The following is a 23,172-nucleotide window of genomic DNA, read 5'->3' on the forward strand; positions in this document are numbered from 1 at the left end:
ATTAGTCAGTGGAAAATGGGTGTGGGTGGGTTACTCTTTGAAGGGTCAGTGTGGACTAGTTGGGCCAAATGGTCTGTTCCACACTGCAGAGAACCTAATTTAATCTAAAGTTCAGTCCTTTAGAAAAGGAATTAAAAATAAAGATATGCAGTTATATAACACAAGTTCAAAATATCCCAAAGCACTTTACTAACCTATCAAGTATTTTTGGAAGTGGAATTAATGTTGTAATGTAGGATAAGTGGCAAGCAAAATGTGCACAGCAAAACTCTACAACAGGAAAATCTGTTTCTGTACAGTTTATTAAGGGATAAATATTGGTCAGGATACTGGAGGTCAATTCCTGTGATCTTCTTTGAAATAGTGCCATGGGATCTTTCACATTGACATGACAAAAGAGACAGAGCCTTAATCTCATCCATTGTCCCTATTCACTGTATTCTGCTGAACAGGCAATGTCTTAAGCAGGTCAGTTATTTCTCTCTTCATTCAACAGCTAAAGTCTCTAATGGGAATTGTTATCTTCTGCTTCTGGAGATTGATATAAATAACATTAATAGACATTTACATGTCTACTATATTAGTCACTTCTTTAAAAAATTCATTCAGGTTCCTCAGGTCGAAACTATTCTTCACAAAGCATGCTGGCTTTCTCATCAGCTAAAACAGAAGATGTTCAGTCACTTCATCCTTAAAATGATAGACTTTCCAAAATGAATGGTAGGCTACTAGTTAATGACACACTGGCTTCCCTCTCTTGGCTTATTTAAATAATGGTAGAGTCCAATGTGCACTTTGCTAATCCAAAGGAATGGTCCATGCAAGAGAACTTGGAAAGATTATGATTATGATTAGGGCATCAGCAATGTTCTTACCCACTTCCTTTAAACACTTAGAGGGAGCTTTCTTCTACTGGGGATTTGTTATTCTTATTGCCATTATTTTCTTCAATTAATTTAATTTGCATACACTCATTTTAGTAATGTCACTCCATCCCTGAAGTGCCATTAGTTTCGTTGGGACATCCAGCATGCAATCCTAATTCTGCAGAGTAAACAGTGAGGCAAAGTCATTATTTAATGGGTCTATTTTTGTATTTTCACTTGTACTATCATTATTGCCAGTTTTTAAAGGGCCTATGAATCTTTTAACAATACAAAGCATCATACAACTGATAAAATTTTTGAGGTGTGTTTTTATATATGTTAACCAACATTATAAATATTAACACACCCTAAGGGGAGGTCATGGCATAAGTGGTATCACTGGGCTAGTATTCCAGAATCATAGATTAATGTCCTGGGGATAATGTTCAAATCCCATGAACCCTTATGTTAATATCAATTGTCATAAATCAACCATTTCACTAATGCCCTTTAAGGAAGAAAATTTGCCATCCTTCTCTGGTCTGGAATATACTGTATGACTCATAACTGCCCTCTAGGCAATAAGGTCTGGGAAACAAATGCTCATCTACCAACACCCACATCCTTTAAGCATATTTTTAAAAGAAACTTATATGCAGATAATTGGGTTCTTGAGAGATAGAAAACTTGAGGTTTATTTATAACTATTTACAAGGCTGCAAATCACAGGCATACACAGCTAACTGATATTATGTTACAATATTATACACACAATAAAGGGATGTCACATGCTGGGATGTCATATGACTGTCTAAAAGGTTTAGGCTTCTCTGATCTGAAATCTGTGCCATACTACAACAGGTTTAGTCAGGGGTTTTGGTTGCTTAGTGAATAGATGCACCAACTGACATTTTCCTGAGCTGTACAGTTCTGGAAGGTTCCAGTTTACTTGCACAGTCTGTGCTAAATCAGCTGCCGGCTGAAACATCAGCAGTAAAAGTACTACAATTGGCATCAGTTATGGCATGAAATGCCCTCCCTAAAAAAATGGTGTTAGGACATTCAATCGTAACTTCTAAGAGAGTTGAACATTGCTGGACTGTGCAGAAAGAGCAGAGAAGTTTAATTAATTACATAACTCCTTACAAATGACAAGGATTATTTGAAGATAATGTAATTTGTGATATAGTAGACTATGAACTCATGATTCTACAAACAATGATTCTGTGGTCTTGACTGCAGAAAGAGCAAACCTTCCTTCTCCTAATCTCTGTTTATGGTTTTACCTGTTATAAAATAAGCATGCCTGATAAGAAAGTGATCTTTCTCAACGGTAATGTCTTCATCATTTGAATAACAGAATTTGACTAGATAACATAATATTGGGAAATATACCACAGCAACAGTCACTGCCTTCAAGAGACGAGGAAAGAGGAGTAAACTGGAAGGAAATAGAATGTCCAATGCACCATAATTCTGGAATAACTAGAATATTTAAACAAGTTTCTTAAAATTATATAGGTGTACTGGTGAAGAAAAATACTTAAAATGTTGTCCTTGAGATGAACATAAAATAACAATGCAATGTCATGTAAAATGACAACATTTTCATATCATTTCCCCATAATGTTTAACAATAATAACTTGGGACACATGGCCTTTGAAATTACCAAAGTACTATTCATCTCATGAAACAAACTTTGTTAAATTCATGTTAGGCAAGTAGACATTTGACAAGTCTTTAAAGATTTGTATATTTCTTTCTAGGAACCTATCTGTGCACCTTCGTATCTTTTCTCAGCTTTGATCAGCATTCTGTTCAAGTTTTCAATTCATTCTGTTCAAGTTTTCCATGCATTCAGATTTCACATTAGGAAATCAGCTTAAACTTAGCAAATTGTTAGGAATTCTTTAGCTTTAAAGTTGGTAATTTAAATTAAGCATCTTCTTAACACTTTTTGACTTTCAGATCAACAGTGCTGTCTCACCACTGCATATTTTTTTCAATGGTGTTTCTCTGTATGTTAGGTTGTTTGGAGGTGGTGTTGGTCAGAATGTGCCGTGCCTTTAATCCACTGAACAACACAGTGCTTTTTGAAGGAAAATATGGAGGCATGCAAACATTCAAAGCTCTCGGTAAGAAAAAGCCTTTATATTAATTATAATTTGAGATGATTCCAGTATGACCAGTGAGCCTGATGTCGGTGGTGGGCAAGTTGTTGGAGGGAATCCTGAGGGACAAGATGTACATGTATTTGGAAAGGTGAGGACTGATTAGGGACAGTCAACATGGCTTTGTGCATAGGAAATCATGTCTCACAAACTTGATTAAGTTTTTTGAGGAAGCAACAAAGAGGATTGATGAGGGCAGAGTGGTAGATGTGATCTATATGGACTTCAGTAAGGCGTTCGACAAGGTTCCCCATGGGAGACTGTAGCAAGGTTAGATTGCATGGAATACAGGGAGAACTAGCCATTTGGATACAGAACTGGCTCAAAGGTAGAAGACAAAGGGTGGTGGTGGAGGGTTGTTTTTCAGACTGTAGGCCTTTGACGAGTGGAGTGCCACAAGCATCGGTGCTGGGTCCTCTACTTTTTGTCATTTACATAAATGATTTGGACAAAGAGACCTTGGAGTGCAGATTCATAGCTCCTTGAAAGTGGAGTCGCAGGTAGATAAGATAGTGAAGAAGGTGTTTGGTATGCTTTCCTTCATTGGCCAGAATATTGAATACAGGAGTTGGGAGGTCATGTTGCAGCTGTACAGGACATTGGTTAGGCCACTGTTGGAATATTGCGTTCAATTCTGGTCTCCTTCTTATTGGAAAGACGTTACGAAACTTGAAAGTGTTCAGAAAAGATTTACAAGGATGTTGCCAGGTTTGGAGGATTTGAGCTGTACGGAGAGGCTGAACAGGCTGGGGCTGTTTTCCTTGGAGCGTCAGAGGCTGAGGGGTGACCTTATAGAGATTTACAAAATTATGATGGGCATGGATAGGGTGAATAGGCAAAGTCTTTTCCCTGGGATCGGGGAGTCCAGAACTAGAGGGCATAGGTTTAGGGTGAGAGGTGAAAGATATAAAAGAGACCTATGGGGCAATGCTTTCACAAAGAAGGTGGTACATGTATGGAATGAGTTGCCAGAGGAAGTGGTGGAGGCTGGTACAATTGCAACACTAGATTGGGTTGGGATATCTGGTCGGCATGGACGGGTTGGACCGAAGGGTCTGTTTCTATGCTGAACATCCCTATGACTATATAGATTTCAATAATACCACACCTTCAAGCAATGGAAGCTAAATAAAATTAATCTAAAACATCTTTGTGTATTAAAAGATAATCTGAATAAAAGTAAAACAAGATCACGAGGCCTGTAAGAGTGCAATTCAGAAGATCAGAGAGTTGATAACAAGGGAACTAGTTATACTTGCCTTAATAATCTTTTCTTGTAGCAACTGTGCCATTGGACTGAACTGTATAATTGTTACATTACTCTTACACAGTAAGAGTTAAGGTTAGTGAATTGCCCCTGTCTTAGGTCTGGTTATCTGCAGGGTGTAACTTCAAAAGATTAATGAATCCATGGTGCTAGAGAAAGGGCAGACTTGCTTCCAAAGCATAGAGGTACATCACCTTTTAATCTTTGACCAATCAGAAAAATGTGGCCAAGCATGTGCCAGAATTTAAAATTGATATTGTTAACAAACAAGGCTCCCCCCAATGGCTCAGACTCTTAAAGGTAACTTTCACACACTGTTAAGAGTCCATAATATGAAATGAAATTAGTGTCACTGAGAATGGGACAGTGGAGCACAGTCAGCATAGATTTGTATAAAAGTTTGATTTTAACTAATTCGGTTGAATGTTTTGAGAAAGTCATGAAGTGCATAAATCAAGGCAATTAGTTGAATAATGTATGTATAAATTTGCAGAAGATGCTTTACATGATGCCACATAAGAGATGTTTCACCAGTCTGAAAAACAAATTATTAAAAGAATTGTACTTGTCAACCATTAGAAATAAACTTTACCCATCTAATCTTCTGTCTTCAATGAGGACAATGATAAAAGAATGTCAATGGGTCAGATAAAAGAAATGGAGGGAATGAGATGTTTCTTAGCCTGACTAGGAATGGTGTGTTCCCAGGATCTGCACAAAGATCCCCTTTCTATAAAATACACATTGGTAACCAGAATAATGGAAAGTAAATGTTAGCATTCTGAACAAAATAAAGAATACTCTTTGAAGGTGGGTAAAAGGGAAAGTGGGGACTGAATTTGGTCAGTTTGTTCAGTTGGCTGGACAGCTTGCTTGCAGTGATGACTGCAGCGACTTGTGGGTTCAATTTCTATACAGGCAGAGGTCACCATGAAGGTCCTGCCTTCTCAATTGCACCCTCGCCTGAAACATGATGACCAAACTTCCCTCTATGTTATGTGGCCATGCAGATACATTGAGTGTCCATGCACACCAATTGGTGTGTCAACGCCATTTCAAGTGTTGATTTCTAGGTTTGGTATACATGGACCTCGGAGGTCCACATATTAGAGTGAATGTAGGTGGTGATGCTCAGTTAAAACACACCACCATTTATATCTTTCTATTGGAACAGTAGTCTGTGGTCCTCTGGGGTTATAACGACAGTCAGGAAATGAATTTCCACAGAGATTCTTGGGGTCTCCAGGGCTCTTCCTTCAAGACTTTACAGAAAAATCCCTATACACTCCTGAAGATTTTAATTGGTGAAATTACAAGGGAAAAAGATCAAAGGAAAGGCCTGTGCAAGATTGGATATTGTATGTAGGACCATTAAGTATAATTTTAAAATAAAGAATTTGTCAAGGTTTTGAGTAGACCACCTGATTAAACTAAACATGGGACCTTTTTGGTGACAGCTTTATAAAATAAGTTAAGATATTTCTCAGCATTAACCGGTCTGCATGAATGTTAGTTAGCATTGTAGTAAATTGCGTGTCAGTGACCCTTTTCACTGAAACTTGAATGTTTTGGTGAGCTTTAGAGTCAAGTCATTTACAGTACCGAAGTAAACCATCTTGCTCATTAAGTCTATGCCAGCTCTCTGCAGGACAATACAGTCAGTTTATCTCCAGCTTAATCCTCATAACCCTTCAATTTCCTTTTGAACTCATTATTTCTGCTTTCACCATCCTTAAGGGTAATGATTTCCAAGTCATTACTAACAATTGCATAAAAGTTGTTCTTCCTCATATTTCTCGTGAAATGAAAACATTTAATGCATGTCACATGGTTCTTGTACCAACAACTAATTGAAAGAGATTCTCCTTATCTACCTTATCTGAGCCTGTCATAATTTTGAACACATTTATCAAATCACCCATCAATCTCTGTTTCTCAAAGTTAGACAACCTCAGCTTTTCTAACCTAACCTTGTAATTAAAATTTCCCCAACCCTGGAACTATTCTGAATCCTTTCCACAAAATATCTAGTCCTGCTGACTTTTGTTGAGTGTAGTACAAAATGTAAACCACTCTAATGCACCACCTATGCCACACCAGGTGCCACTTTCTATGCTGGTAAGAGGCTGAATGAATGCATCTCTTTGTGGTGTTCTCTCCCTTATTCTTTGAGGCAGAAAGATCAAAGTTATCTAAAGGACCTATCAAAAGAGAAGAACAAAAAGGATAGCATTTAGTGGTAAAGGTAAACAGTAGCAGATGAATGCCAGCACAAACCATTATCCTGCTTTGATAGCATGAATGTATCAGAGATAGAGTTGATTAGACTATGGGAGGCATGATGGCATAATGGTTAACAGAACTGCCTCTCAGCACCAGGAACCCCGATTCGATTCCAGCCTTGTGTCTGTATGGAGTTTGCATGTTCTTCCTGTGTGCTTTGGGGGGGGGGGGGGGGGGGTGTTCCAGTTTCCTCCCACAATCCAAAGATGTGAGGTAACAAGGATAGGATGAGGGGGCTGGGACTTTTGTGTTGGATGTTCTTTGGAGAGTCAGTGTGGACCCAATGGGTCAAATGGCCTCAATCTGCACTATAGGGGTTCTAGAGGAAAAGAAGGAAAAGAGAAATCCTAAATAGCTGTAATGTCGGACCTCCAGTTTGGGCATCTCCAGTACTGTGTTCTCCTCTGCTCCTGATACTGACAGTGGCCCCCTTCCATCAGTCTGAGATAGAACTTCTTCCTCTTCCCATCCTTGATTTCCCAACTGTTTTCTCCCATCTTCTTATGCAGAAGAATAGAAGCAGATTAATGCATGTTGTGCTGTAGGTGTTTTCAAACTATGTGAGGCATCTTAGCATAACGTATACAATGACAAGGAGAAGCAGCAAGTTTGATCAAGAATGGATAATTGATGTGAGAGTGGTCCCAGGTTTTGAATGTGAGTACAAATAGAAAGAAGCTAATGTTCCATGCTATCTTGAGGAAACAGCTAAGAAACAGAAAAAGGAAGCATTGATACTGCTAGACAAAATCTAAAGTTATGAATAATTGTCTAGAGAATAAATGCGCTGTGAAGGGAATCTTGACACTGTTTGTGAGATCATTAATTATTTCTTCGAGACTTTCACTCAGGTCCTAGGGCCAGTTCTTCTTGTATCTACATGACTTGTCATCACTGCCCATACCTACTGAATTATTTGAATTTTAATCAGATGGAAGGCATGATTTTATTTTTATTAACTGGTGGGACATAGACGGTACTGACTGTCTGACTGACATTGCTGCTGCCCTTCTTGAACTGCTGGAGTCAATGTGCTGTATGTAGACCCACAATGCTGTTAGAGAGGGAATTCCAGGAGGTTGACCCAGCAACAGTAAAGGAACAGTGATCTGTTTCCAAGTCAGCATGGTGAGTGATTTGGAGAGGAACTTGCAGGTGTTGGGGTTCCCAAATGGCTAATGAAATTGTATTTTGTTATGAAAGTACTTGAATGAATGTGGAAAAGAGAATGCTGCTTCTTGCTGCTGATGTTCTTTAAACATCTCCATTGCTGTATCTAAGGTCAAAGTCATTTTCCCTACTGCTTCAGTATATTAGCTATCCCCCAATCAAAAATGTTTCATCCCTTTAAGGCTGCTACGGTAGCTTTTAAGTAGCAATTGAATTCTTGACCTCAAATAACTAATCCTGGCTATTCACCGATTCTGAATCGTTTCACAACAATGACTCTTGCAGACAGCTGGAGCTCACTACAACCATTATGTTATACAAAAACTGGCCCTATTACTTTCTGAAGTATTAGCTTGCCATGCTGTTATATTGCTACTCCATGAAATAAGATTGATTTCTCTAAATTAGTATTGATAGAATTTAAAGAAGTGTCACTCATATATATGTTTAGTTGATTTGGTAATATTGATTGTAACGTTCATATCTATTTCCTTTCAGGATGTGATGACCTAGTCAATGCTATATTTGACTTTGCTAAGAGTTTGTGCTCCCTTCAGCTGACCGAGGAAGAAATTGCTTTGTTTTCAGCTGCTGTTCTGATATCACCAGGTTAGTGCCTTTATGGATTAGAGTGGTGCTGGAAAAGCACAGCAGTTCAGGCAGCATCCGAGGAGCAGGAAAATCGACGTTTTGGGCAAAAGCCCTTCATCAGGTTTTTATGTACAAGTGTTTTTAAATTATTGTATTTGGAATTAAAAGGTACTCCAGTTTATCACCTCCTGATAAAGGAGCCTTTAGCTGACAGTGAACACAACATGATAGAACTTAATATTTATTCTGAAAGTGAGAAAAGTGTGTCCATGAGAAATGTTTTAAAGCTAAATAAAGATAACTACGAGGGTATAAAGGTAGAGTTAGCTCAGGTAAATTAGGGAACGAGATTAAAACATAGGACAATAGAGTTTGTATGGCAGTACTTTAAGGAGATATATAACTCTGAGCAAAGATTTATCCCAGTGAGAAAGAAAAGGTCTTTGAGAAGGATGCATCATTTGTGACGAAAGACGGAAGATAAGGAGAGTATGAAACTGGAAGAAACACTGTACAAACTGCAAAGATTAGTGTAGGTCAGAAGATCGGATGGACGTTAAGAACTAACAAAAAGTGACTATAAAGAAGCAGCAAGTAGAAAATGAGAAGAAGTTAGCTTGTAACATAATAATAGGTTGTAAGAGTTTCTACAAGAATGAGAATAGGATAAAAGTAACTAAAGCCAGTGATGATTCTCGAAGGAGTGAGTCTGGGGAATTGATAATTGAAAAATAAAATGGCAGATGCTTTAAAAGGTATTTTCTACCTATAGAAGACTTAAAAAAATTTCCCAAAGGTAACTGAAAATCAAAAATGGATAGAGGATGAACTTTACAGCTTCAATATTACCAGGGAAAGCATGGTAGGCAAACCATTAGACTTAAAGACTAACAAGTCCTCAGATCAGGATGACCTGAATCCCAGGGTCTTCAAAGTGTTGGAGTCAAGAATTGTAGTTGCACTGGTTATAATTTTTAAAATTTCTTGGTTCTGGAATGTTCCCAACAATTTGAAAATAGTAAACATAGCACTCATATTCAAGAAAGAAAGGGGGGAAAAAAGTAAGAAATCGTTGGCTAATTAGTTTAACATACTCATACAAAAAAAAGAGCATTGATAAACAAGTCAACAGGATACTTAGAAATCATGAATTGATTAGGTAGAGCCAACATCGATTTGTGAGTCAGAAGTTGAGTTTAACTGATCAGTTAGACTTTTGGACAATAGATGGAATACTTTGGGTTTGCAGAAGGCATTTGATAAGATTCCACATCACATGACATGGTATAGGGGGTAACGTATTTGTGTTGATGAAGATTTTATTAGCTAACACAAACCAGATATCTGGGATAAATTTATCTTTTCTGAGTTGGCAAGCTGTAACCAGTGGAGTGCCAGAGGGGGATTAGTGCTGTGGCCTCAACTATTTACAATCTATGTTAATGATGGATGAAGGGACTGAATGTGCATGCTAAGTTTTCTAGTAACATTAAGATAGGTTAAAAAAACATTGTCAGTTGAAGGTAGTGTCTAAAAATGGGTATGGATGCTTTAAGCAAGTTGTCAAAAATTTGACACGTGAACTACAGTATGAGTCAACATGAACTTGTTTGTTTTAGCTGGAAGAATAGAAAAGCAATATACCATTTAAATAGAGAGAGATTGCAGAACTCGATGGTAAAGAGTGTATTGGGTGTCCTGCTACATGAATCACAGAAAGCTAGTGTGCAGGTACAGCAAATGATTATAAAGGTAAATGAAATGTTGCTGTTTACTGTTTATTGAGTGAATGGAAAATAAAGTAGGAAAGTTTGACTACAGCTGTACAGGGTGTTGGTTAAACAACATCTAGAGTACCATGTATAGTTTTGGTCTCCTCATTTGAAAAATATTAAAATTTCTTGAGCAGCAGTTCAGAGAAAATATACTAAACTGATACTTTGTATGAGGAACTTGACTTATGAGGAAAGATTGAACAGGCTAGGCCTACATCTATTGAAGTTTAGAAGATTGATGGGTGATCTTAATGAAATATTTAAGATCTTGAGGGAACTGGATTGAGTGGATAAAGAGAGGTTGTTTTCCACATGTGGGTGAGAATAGAACTAGGGGGTGTAGAATATGAATAAGAGGTTTACCCTTAAAGTCAGAGATGAGGGTAAAGTATTTACTGTCAAAGAGTTATTAGACTGTGGAATTTACTTCCATAGAAGGTAGTGGAATTTGGCTCTTTAAATTTATTCCATGCTGAGCTAAATTCTCCACAAGGAAGTGGAGGGGTATGGAGTGGAGGCAGGAAGGGAGAACTGCCACCACAACCAAATCAATCATAATATTATTGAATGGTGTAGCAGGCTTGATGGGCTAAAGGACCAACTCATGTTCCTAAGTTCATTCACTATTTAAAAGGAAATACCTTATAAAAGAGAAGAGAATGAGTTTTGTGGCTTTACATCTGTATTCTTTCCACTTCCTTCAGATCGACCATGGTTGATGGAACCAAGGAAGGTTCAAAAGCTACAGGAAAAAGTTTATTTTGCACTACAGCATGTGATTCATAAAAATCACCTGGATGACGACACATTAGCAAAGGTATTCTTTGAGTCGCCCCAATTTGTCAAATGGGAGTGTGAAAGTTATGGCAGAAGCATTATATACAGGAAGAAATTTGGCCTGAAAGAAACTGCATGAAGTCACTCAGTAATGCCAAAGAAGTGCAAATGAATTTATCTTCATTGTTGTAAACAAGATGATTCAATAGTTAGAGGAACAGATAGGTTTATCTGTAGGTCTAGACATGGCTCCAGTATTTTGCATCCCTGGTTCCAGGTCAAGGAAGTAACAACACAGCCATAGGACTTTTGGGGAAAGGTGAGGAACTAGAGGTTGTGGCACACATTGGCAACAATGACATAAATCTAAAGAGAGTTGAAGTCCTAAAAGTAAAATTTATTAATCTAGGCAATACACTGAAAAGCAAGACCTCTAAGCAGCAGGCTCATCATTGTTTGCTGTACCATATATGAGTAAGGATAGAAATAGGAAGTTTGAGCAAAGGAACATGTGGCTAGAAAAATGTAGTGAAAGGGAAGGCTTCAAATTTCTGAGGTATTCAGTGCAGTTATGGTGTAGGTGCTACCTGCACATGAAGGATCAGAAACAAAAAAATTAAAGTGGAAAGGAGCAAAAGTAAATCCAAGAGTCAACCTGGGTCAAATTACATGTTATTGTTCAAAAAGCTGTTGATGTCCAAAGGGATTCAGTTGTCCTTGTTCATAAGTCACTGAGATCTTGCCAGCAGTAGCACGCAATTTGGAAGGTAAACACTGTGTCATAAGAGCAATTGAACATGGGAGCAAAGGGGTCAATTGCGTATAACATTCATGAGGCCACAGCTAGAGTATTGTGTGCATTCCTGATCTCCTCACCTATATCCTTGCTATAGAGGGAGTGCAACAAAGCTTCACCAAGCTCTTGCTTGGGACAATGGGATTGTCTAATGAGACAAATTGCCTTGTCTTCTGTGGATGAATAAGAGGGAATATCATCCAAACTTACAAAACTCTTAAAGGGGTAGATGGGAATAGATGCAGAAAAGATGTTTCCCCTGGCTGTGGGATCTAGCACCAGACACGGCCTCAAAATAAAAGGCAAGCCATTTAGGACTGATATGAGGAGGAACATTTTCACTCAGAGGAAAGTGAATGTTTGGCATTCTCTACCCAAGTGGGTTGCAAAAGCTCAACATTAAGGAAGAGCTTGATGGATTTCTAGTTACTAATGAGATCAAGGGATGTTAGGGTGGCACGGTGGCTCAGGGGTTGGCACTGCTGCCTCACAGTGCCAGGGACCTGGGTTCAATTCCTGCATTGGGTGACTGTCTGTGCAGAGTTTGCACATTCTCCCAGGGTCTGTGTGGGTCTCCTCCCAGTGCTCCGGTTTCCTCCCATAGTCCAAAGATGTCTGGGTCAGGTGAATTGGCCATGCTAAATTCCCAGTAGTGTTAGGTGCATTAGTCAGGGTTACTCTCTGGAGGGTTGGTGTGGATTTGTTAGGCCAAATGGTCTGTTTCCACACTTTAGGGAATCTAATCTAAATATGGGGATAGTTTGAAAATTTGAAGTTGAGATAGATGATCAGCCATAATTTAGAACAGTGGGATAGGCCGAACAGGATGAAAGACATAATCCTACTCCTCCGTACTCCTACATTTAAAGGTGGCCTAGCCAGACATGGTGGACAAGGTTTACGGTAAAGACTTGTGCTGGCCCAACAAATGGGGTCAATGGAACATTGTTTGCAGTTGCATTTAAGACTGTGTACTTTTTTCTTCTTTCAGTTGATCTCCAGGTTACCAACTTTAACTGCACTTTGCAACCTGCACACTGACAAGCTCCAGGCATTCAAGCTGTTGCACCCAGAGACAGCCAACAGCCTGTTTCCTCCTCTCTACAAGGAGCTCTTTAACCCGGACTCTTCAGTCCTCCCCAAGTGACGGTGGTGGCTGGCACACACCATCATGCTTGCAATAAAGCTCTCTTCAGAAAAAGACAAAACACATGTAAATTTGAGACTTCTAAATGAAAAAAAATTACTACTGCAACACTAGGAATGTCCTGCACTTAAATAGATTCTTTTTCACCGCTACCGATTAAAGAATGTAAATACTGCACCTGATATGGAACTTTTGTGGAACCATTCAGAAAATGTACAAAAGCTAAGTCATTCTACTTTTATCTGTTTTGGGGGTAAGTTTTAACAATCAGATGCTGGTTAATACTGTTTTATAATTAGAACCGTGATTTCACAGTATTATTCCTTCTATTCATGGCTCAAGATATGATTTAAGAGAATTCAGCCTATTGAGCTGAACTGTTTCTCTGTGTATTTTTTTTCATGTCTTTCATTGGGTCTTGCAATTTTACTTTTGAGGATTTCACAATTCCAATGTATATGGATGCAAGTATATATTTGGAAAAGATGTGAAAGTTAAAAAGACAAACAAAAGTCTTGTCTGGATTGTTGAGAAATTGAGTGTGGATTCTAGTATGTTAAATGGAAAGATGATTTTAGGGATTTGTTTCTTGGAAATGTAAACTTTAGATTGAAAAAGCACTAGTTTTCCACATTAAGCTATATTTTTATGTATAAAGTTGCACAGAATGACAAAAACACAAATCAAAAAAGATATTATTTGATCTTTTTAGCTGTAATGGCCATGACAAAGTAATTTCTGTTCTAAAACATTATGTGAAAGCTGTAATGGTCTTTGTTTTTAGTAACAGTTTGTGTCTCAGTGTGTTTCAGACAGAAGCTGGTAGTAAAATGGTTGGATCTACCAGGAAAGGCTTTTAGCACATATCTTTATTACTCCACGTCGGAGCTGTCAGTCAGTGAGAGACACTATAACCACATTCCTGTTTTGATATTGCAACTCCCTCTCACTTACTGTTTTCCATACAAGATCCATTTTTGTTCTCAAAATTTTATATTTAGAATATCAAGAAGCACTATTTGATTTGTTGGTCTAATTAGACTGAACATAAAATTCTGGATGTTGATATTCTGTTGTAAATGTGCAGTTTATTTCAGCTTGTTTTGTAGCTCTGCTAATATTCTTAACATCATTCCAATTTCAATTATTTTTGGGAAAAAAGCCCTGCAATGCAACAAATTTCAGCTGGAAATAGACTTTGATTATTTGACACTAGCATGGAGGAGTTTCTTGGTGCTCAATGAACAGTGGCACTTTATCTTTCTAAGTGCAGTACAGCCACCAGCAAACCAGCCTATACATTTGTCCTGTAAAATGGTCATCGGCATTACTGGAAGTAGTATTTTACTTTGACTGTTCCTTGTCCTTTATCAAATTCATAATGGGAAAAAGAGTGCAAATATGATTTTAATTATGATGTCTGCTCTGCCAACAATGGAAATTAATTGAAAATCTAGTAACCTTTAATACTAATGTCTACATATTAAACAGATCCAAAAATAGGAAAGTTGAACCTATACACTTCATGGCCATAAATTTAATTGTTAGCCTTTGCAATCTATATATAAGGCTTGCATACAATGTAATGAGTTACTTACAATTCTTTACGTTTGTGAGACTTATATGGAAAAATACTTTGAAGGCTAATTGTTATCTGAGCAGAAAAATGGCTCTATCACTTATTGCTGTATTCTAGCAAATCATCAACTAGTGGAGTGCTGATTTAATTTTCCACAGTTGAAGGGAAAACAGCAAAGACTGTGTCTAGATCATACCTTCCAAAGCACATGTAGGCACACTTAACATTCTTTGAAATATTGCTGTTATTTACAAACCCAAGAAAGCAGACAATTGGCAAAACTTAAAATGAAAGAGGGAGAAAGTGATTACAGCTTTGTCAGTAAAACTTCTAACTCAAGTGACCCTGTTAGCTCAGAGTGCCATTGAATCTTACAGATGTGACTGTCTTAAATTCAGTCCCTGGTGTCGGTGCTGTATAAGATTATCTCAGCCAGAGCAGCAGTGGGGTTGCTGCATTTGGTGCATCATTCTTGGGCTAAACTAGTTTTTTTAAAAAAAACTTTATACTCCTCATATTCCTGATTCCTGTTTAGTGATGTTAGCTGAAAAGCATGTGTACAGTTGTTCAATGAAGGAAACATTCCGACTTAATTATGACACCTTCCATGCACTAATAATTTATTCATATCCATTGTGTAGGCAGCGATATAAAGGATGGCCACTTAGCCAAAGCAATGGAAAACCAGCTAGTATAAATCACCACCATCAGGAGAGATGGGAAGAAAACTGAAGGTCTAATTTTTCCCATTTTTATAAGGCAAAATTGCTTTACAACAAAATCTATTGAATTAATTTATGAATAGAACTGCAGCTTTTCCATTTGCCTTCCACAATCATCACTTTTTGTCTCAAAATTAAGTGGCTAAAGGGGAAGAGCAAGTTAAATAAAACATTTGCCAGTTGCTCTGCTGAAATAATGCCTTCCACACAGTGCAGAAATGTAAAACCAATGTTACACTGTGGCATTCTCGTCTTGATATCTTTCCCTTTCAATTTGACAAAAGAAAACCCCACTCTGATCTTTACAGAAGTTCATTGTACTTCTGATTTAGCTCTCAATGTTTGTTCTTTCCTCTCTCCTGAAATTAAAAAAAATCTCTAGACGTAACTGTTTTTGACATGCCCTCTGTCTAAAATGAGCTAGGAGTTAATTAGATGTTTATTAGTATACAGTTTGTATGGGATTGCCAATTTTATATACAACAAGCTTGCCCATTTTACTAGAGTTTCAAGGCACTTTTCCAAGACATTTTATTGCATTTAAATTACTGCACAAGATTTTTGTTTTGCTCACAATATAACTCTCTCTTTACAGCTAGATAGCAACCAATATTTGCTCTCAGCTGCCATCATTGTTCTATTGTGTATTGACCATTGAACACTATCTTCCATTCCTTAGCAATAATTTGTTATCTGTGTGCACTCATGGGATGGGTTTATATTTAATGTCCATTCTTAATTGCCCTCTGAGCAATTAAGAGTCATCTACATTGCTGTGGATTTGGAGTCACATGGAGACTGCACAAAGTAAGGATGCAGATTCTCTTCCCTTCAGGACATAAGTGAACAATCATGTGGTTTTAATGACAAGTAACAGTGGTTGCAAAGGTCGCCATTAGACTGGCTTTTTATCCCAGATTTTTTCATTGAATTCAAATTACACTGTCTCCCTTTGTATTATTCGAACAAATGTTCTTGAGTAATAACCTGAAATTCTGGATTACTAGTCCAGTGACTTGACAACTAGAGCACCAACTCCCATTCATAGTATCCATTGGGAAAGCTAGTTTGTACAATTTAAATAACACACTTACACAGGCATGATTTAAACAGACTGCTCTGGCAAATTTGAGATTTTCTGTAATTCTGACATCGGTTGGCTTTGAAATTTGTCATTGTTGACTCTGGACACTAAATGTAAGACCAACTGAAAAAATGTTCTGATCTGTTAGAATTTGAAAGCAATTTTTTTTTAAAATGTGAAACATAATGAGACAGGTTTTCCTGTTTCAGCATCTGGACACATTAGGAATGAAATGCCTGAAAGGGAATCATCTAATTTTCTCCCTATTCATGTAAATGGATAGAGAATACAACGGGTTCCCTTTCAGACATCTGAACATTTCTCAAAACATTGCAACTGACTAATTCAATTCAGTACAACTAAAAACAGAAAAGTCAACTGTCCATTGTGCTCGTCCATTTGTTTTAGAAAGACCTGTTACTCAGTTTCTTGCTGTGCTTTATTGCATTTGGCAATGCACACAACATTCCACAGAACTTTTGCGATCCCAAGTTCGTGCTGCAGACTATTTATAAAGAATTTTATGGAAATTTGACTCCTATAACAGGAGCGGGGATAACAACATTGTTCAAAGGGTGTGTTTCTAAATTCAAACCAGCACTCATGGAAAGACAAAACATTTCAACCAAGGATCTCAAATATTTAAGATCTCTTTTCACAATAATTTATTCAAGTTGCCATCAAATTAAAGAGTCCATGCTGATTGCAAAAAAAGGGTAATGGGAACACTAAACACTAATCTTTCCGTGCTTTGATGACAACTTCTTAAATAAGGACAAGAAAAAGCAACAAAAACCATTTTAAATTTAAATCCTACTGAGTGCAGCATACTGAACATTGGTGCTGTCATTATTTTTGTTTAACTTTTCAAAGCAGTTTGGTTACTGTAATTTTTTATTAGTGAGGATTAAATTCCATATTTTGCAAAACATTAAGGAATGAGATGAAATATTGTTCTATGACAATATGGAAAAAGTATTCCTTCTGATAATATTTGCAATGTTACTCCACACAGCAGCTGGAGTCGTTCTTCTTTCTAAACACCCGATGTGTTATCAAGGAGTTAAGTTTGATCATCAGAGTAGACAAGTGAAAAAATCTTCATTTACTAAATTGACAAACCTGGCAAATTTATGCATCAGAAACTGCAAGATCTACTTTCACACAAAATCTTTATTATTTTTGGATAATTTTGCCTCAAAAAATATTCAAAATATGTAATGTCTTTGTTAACAAATGCACTTTTAAAAATTCAGACCCTTTTATTTTAAATATGTGCAAAGAAACCTGCAAACACAATATTTTCTTATGACGAGGAGCAGGTGAAAGAAACAAACTTGATGTCCTGGTCTGAAAATAAAAACCTAATTCTCACCAGGAGAATCAATCATGAGCACTAGGTACCCCTAATTCACAATGTTCTGCATTCAAGTCCCACATAAGGGCTTGAGTACAAAATTCAGTGCTTGACTTTCTAGTGCAAGACTGGGGGAAGTGTTTGGATTGACAAATCTGGTTGGAGACTTTCCTGGAGATTTCTTCATGTTGGCAACACTAACTATTGGAGGTGCCATCTTGCAATGAGATATGAAACTGTGACAATATCTACTTGTTTGGTAGACGCAAGAGTTCTCATGCCTCTAGTTTGAAGAAGAGCAGGGCAGTTTTCCCTGTTAAAAAATGTATCTCCTAATCAACGTCATAAGAACAAATTGCCTGGTGTTAATCATAGTGCTGTTTGTGGGAGTTGCTGAGTGCACATTTATTGCTGTGTTCATAACAACACTTCAAAAGCACATCATTGTCCTATGTTCCATGGGTACAAATGTAGGTTACTGTTCAGGAGCGTCAAAGAGTGGAGGGAGCAGACTAAACAAAATTGTGGGCATAAACTGAATTGAAGGAATACTTGGCTGCAGTGGGAAATGGCATAGTGGCACAGTTTACCCCTCCCGATTTTCCCAGAGTTGCGTTTGTAACCATATCAACAACTCTCCTGACAGAGGCAAGATTTAAATCAAGGTATTTAATGAGGTTTCAATGAGCCAAACACTGCTGACTTTAACATGGCAGTGCACTGTCATGAGGATGATATCAGCAGCCTTCCCTTACCCTGGGTCAGAATCATGGCAACTCAACAGAATCAGTTGAAAATATTTGAAAAATGACAAGGATGCTGCCTTGCTTGATCAGAGGCCTGCTACTGCATTAGGATCGCAAGGAAGCTGATGTGTCCGACAGTGCTGCATCTATTATAGTGACAGCTGCTCCTTTGGTGAAGTGGCAGCCTTTCTTGAGTTCATACTCCTTGGATTTCAGCAATGTTGTCACTGGTGAGACAGTGGAGTCTGCTGGTCAATGGCAATGGTCCATAATGTATCAAACTCCTCCCTTCCAGATCCAACTGCCATTTTTAATTGGACAAGCTTAGAGGCCGTCAAGCAAGGATTTGGCCAGTGGGCATGCAGCTACAGTGAGCAGGGGCAGGATCTGAATGTAATTCCAAAACTTGAGAATGATCTAAATATAAAAGATTCCAGCCTAGGGTCTCATATGAAGCAAAAGCAGAAAGTGCTGAGGAAACTCAATGTCTGACACCATCTTTGGAGAGAGAAACAAATTTAACAAATTAAATCCAATATGATTCTTCTTCAGACACCTAAACCAGAGACCATGCAGAAAGCATGAGATCAGAAAATTGCCCTCTGAAATATTTGTTTTAAGCATAGAGTGATACACCACTGACTAGATATTTCAGTCAATTTCTGATTGACAGAAATTGTTTGTAGTAGAAACAGTAATATTTTGAATATAGATTAGCAAGTCTGTCAGCACTAATGGAATTAAAATTCAGAGAATAAAACAAGATGTTGATTCCTTACTGCCTATTTTCCATTAATGCACAGTTAGAGTCTACCACAAGAATTCAGCCCAGTAACAATTTTCTGATGAACAGTAAGCTTGTGAGAGCACTGCCCTGTTTTGACTCTGCAATTTAAACTTTCCCTTGAAATTGAAATTTGGTTTACAAGCTTTTTATTTTGGCCAGTAGAGGGTGGCAGATCTCTTATCAGCAAAATTAACCAGCAGTAAACTGATTGTTTTAACTTGCTTACCAACAGGACCAAACTGCACCAACGATGGCAACAATGCAAAGTCATAATGAAAATAAGCGTACAAACCTGTTTTGTATATAAATCTGTCACAACCTGTGCTGAAATTTTTACAATATTTTGAAACACTTCTGATACATTTTGATATATTTGTCACAGTTACACTTTTAGCATCTTTTGGGAGGAAAATATTTTTGTAATAATAGTTTAACCTTCTTCCTACTGAGGCAGTAGGAAATTTGTAAATTGCTGAACTATGTTAAAGGGAAAATATATTTTATTTCCAGATCATTTAACATAAAAGTGAGGTAGTTTTCTTTGTTCCCGTTGCAAAGCTTTTAGCACTTAATTGTATAGTTGTGATATTGTGGGGTAAAATTGTAAATATATTTATCGAGGATTGATGCATGCAATGTGATTTTCTCTTGCCTCTGATGGTTTATATATAACTATGTGGAAGGATAGTGACATTTTATAGGTTATTGTTTTGTACATTTGAAGTTCTCTCTTTTCAAACCATCTCCCTATCCAGGATATTGAATTTTATAAGACATTTACAGCCATTTTGTATGAATAAAGGTCCAATAATTTTGTTTTTATAAGTTATAAACTTCAAGAGACTTAGTGGCAAAGTGCATTCTGCATACTGTCCCTTTGTTTCAAACTAATGGGATGAATGTGTCTTCACACTGGTGGCTGTAATGATCATACATGGAGTAGTCAAGACCTAAAATCAGTTTATATTAACTATGAATACTTCTTCAAAAGCTCACCATCATTCCTGTTTACACTGATTAAGGAGATAGAAATGGAACACAGATGGATTGGGGTGTTTGATTTGCAAAACGTGAGAAATAAAGAATCTCTATTGGCACTTTTTTTTAATTTTAAAGCTAGTTCATACTGATACTTTTATTGTGCTACTTCGAAATCTGGTGTGTGAGAGTATACATGACTTAAAATAAATTAGTTTCACACTCAACATTTGATATGTCATAAAGTAAAGGTTTTCAAATTGATGCATCTTGGCAATATTCTGGTGACTGTAAACATTGGCAGTTGAGATGCATAAACCTCACCTTGATGTCAGTGGAAGAGTTTTATTTTGATGTGCGATGTCAAATAAAACCATGAAGCCATTTATAAAGAATTGGTTTACAATTTCATTAAACATAGCGTAGAAAGGAAATCTTCCCCATGACGATTTTTTGCAGATGCACAAAAGCATAGTTGTGATTTTGGACATTAGTGCAAAATGGACAATGTTGATTATTTTGCATCTCTTCCTCTTATTTTCATTGAATTATAGTAAAAGGAGGGAAAAATGGTGTGAGGTGTATAAGAAGCAGTTGAATCAATATTACATAGTTTACATTAATGTCCAAAGTTGTAACTTCCTGCAGTAAAATGGTGATATCACTTGCTGGCTTAGATGGATTCACCTGGTACATACTGTATCTCACCGTGTGGATGATATAGTTATACAAAGTTCTGGATTCTGTCATTGAGTGGAGAGACAAGAATCATTTAATTCCTTATTATCATCATTAATTTTCCTAGTCTCAAGCATGAACAAAACATCAATAAATTCCATGTACAGTACCTTCATTTCTTAATCAACATAACATTACATACATTTAATGCAAGTTATAATTTATGTCTGCTAAAACAAAATGAATGATTGTTTGATTCTGACCATTCAGTGAGCATGCAGCTCAAAAATATAAATAATATTTATTTATTACATTATTGTGATTTTATAAGTGAACCATATGAAAATTACTAACTTTGTTACTGTTATAAGTTGAAACAGAAACAAATATTGAACTTTTCCCCCACCTCTGAATGGCCAAGTTTTAAACCAGGCAATTTTGAATCAACATTCAGGACCTTCCTTATGCGTAGCACGTGATTGTTAGTACTTGAAAAATAGATGCACTTTTTATGACCCAGGCCCTCGTTTTTTGTTTTATTTTGTGATGTGTTTTGCTAATGAAACAGGTTATAAGAAAACACTAGAGAGAACGGAACAATCTGAAATATTGCCTATCCCTAGAATTATCTGCCTAAAAACAGAATTCCATGTGGGTGATGGGTGTATTTAATGGAGATGACAGGGGGTCCCGCCTGTTGTCTGGAGAGTCACTGAGAGTCCTGTGTCATCTCTTTTAGCAAAAATCGACCGCATTATGTCCACTAGAGAGGGGCATGCCTTCTGCAGGAATGAGGAGCACAACAGCAGAAGTCCCACAAGCAAAAATACACTGAGCTCTAGCAATGACACTAAGAAGGTGGTTTGCAATTGCCAGTACAACAGACACTTAAGGTGTATCATTGCTAGCTCCTAGGTCAGAGGTGAGTGATGGCAGGAGGGGTTAGCATTGCACTGGGAGATTGGCAGTGGGGGTGAGAGTTGGATTTCATCAGGCTCCCCCAGTTTGAATGCTGGGTCCCTTGATGAGGCAATGAGTGCCATTGAATGAGGGATCGTCATAAAATTCAACAAGGTTAGCTTGCTGTATTTCCCACATTTCCCTACCCATCTCTAGGTTAATACCAGCAGTGATCAGAAGAAGCCTTTATGTGGATACTAATTGTTTTCAAATCCTGAACTTAGCCAGAGTGGAGACAGAAAGCCATTATGGTTTTCCCTGCCTGATTAAGTGACCCACCATCAAACTCGTCACTGAAAAGGGAAATTACTTCAGCCCTTTACATATATGGTAATCTGGTAAAAACTGTATGCATCTTATACGATTTATCACAGAAACGGGCTGGTTTAAGCTAGAACTTGAATTAGAATTTTCGTTCGGTTGCAAACTTTGTCAATATTGAGGGTTGAATCTTATGTTTAATTTGGCTAAGTTTGAAGTAATTGAGGATTTTCTGGAGGGATTTCTGCCACGAAGCCTATTGAGTTTTCTCACCACATTTTACTAAACCTGCCTCCTTAACTACCTACTCTGTCCCTGTGGTGTGCCTTGCATCCATTTCTGACTAAACTTACCATGTTTTATCCCAAAACTCTGCGATATACCAGAATTCATCATCATCCCATGCACACATGACATCTTCAAAAACCCTATTGTGCACGTAGACAAGCAGTATCAGTCCAGAGCTACCTAGCACGATTCCTGACATTTTCCTCAGAAATGGTAGACAGGGGAAATTTTTTGCCCTGTTTTGTAGGTAGTGACCTGGAGGTCCTGCTAGGAGGAGCGATATATACACAGGACTTCCTCCTCCCCAAGACCTAGAGTGAAGGCTATGACACCAGTCCATGCCAGCTGGGTTGGAAGTTGCTATCCAGGTTAATGCAGTCTCAGCACCTGGCAGAAGGAGAGTACTGTACGCTGCAGGTCAATCTCCTTCTTAACTTCACAAATATAAGCTCCACCAGCTTTTCTCCGTTACTTCACCTTCTGTCTATCTCACTTCCCAACAAAGCTCACTCTCTACCACTCTTACTATTGTCGACAGCATCTTCTCTCACTCGGCACCCATTCCAACTCCCCGACGTCACTAATCCTGCATGTCCTCTGTGCTATCTACTTACTCAGTCGGGACATCCTGTTTCCTGTCCCAAGAGTAACATCTGTGTTGCCCACTTTCTCCTCCCATAATACCTTCCTCTCTTTCAATCCAGGTGGAAACAGCCACAATAGATTAGAAAGACCGGTAATAAGCTGCCTAACATTCAGTTCCTTACCCCTCATCTGGACAGCATCCTGACTGACTGCCCAGAGTGGCTGACTATTTCCAAGCCCCTGAACTAACCTGAGAGGTTTCTTTTGACTTACTGTGCCAGGATCAACTGAATAAAGGCTATT

At 37.8% G+C, this 23,172-nt stretch overlaps 1 protein-coding gene across 2 annotated transcripts in view; it reads left to right on the forward strand.

The window, feature by feature from the left end:
- The window catches only part of rorb (RAR-related orphan receptor B), a 266,439-nt gene extending 245,395 nt beyond the window's left edge, over positions 1–21,044 (forward strand). For both annotated transcript variants that reach the window (XM_043712184.1, XM_043712175.1), the window contains exons 7-10: positions 2,895–3,002; positions 8,257–8,367; positions 10,829–10,941; positions 12,689–21,044. In XM_043712184.1, the coding sequence (XP_043568119.1) occupies positions 2,895–3,002; positions 8,257–8,367; positions 10,829–10,941; positions 12,689–12,844 (488 nt within the window). In that variant the 3' untranslated portion in view covers positions 12,845–21,044. The remainder of the gene's footprint in view (positions 1–2,894; positions 3,003–8,256; positions 8,368–10,828; positions 10,942–12,688) is intronic.
- The last annotated feature ends 2,128 nt before the right edge of the window (positions 21,045–23,172 follow it).

Source organism: Chiloscyllium plagiosum, chromosome 2 (assembly GCF_004010195.1).
Source record: "Chiloscyllium plagiosum isolate BGI_BamShark_2017 chromosome 2, ASM401019v2, whole genome shotgun sequence".
In the NCBI taxonomy this organism is placed as follows: Eukaryota; Metazoa; Chordata; class Chondrichthyes; order Orectolobiformes; family Hemiscylliidae; genus Chiloscyllium; species Chiloscyllium plagiosum.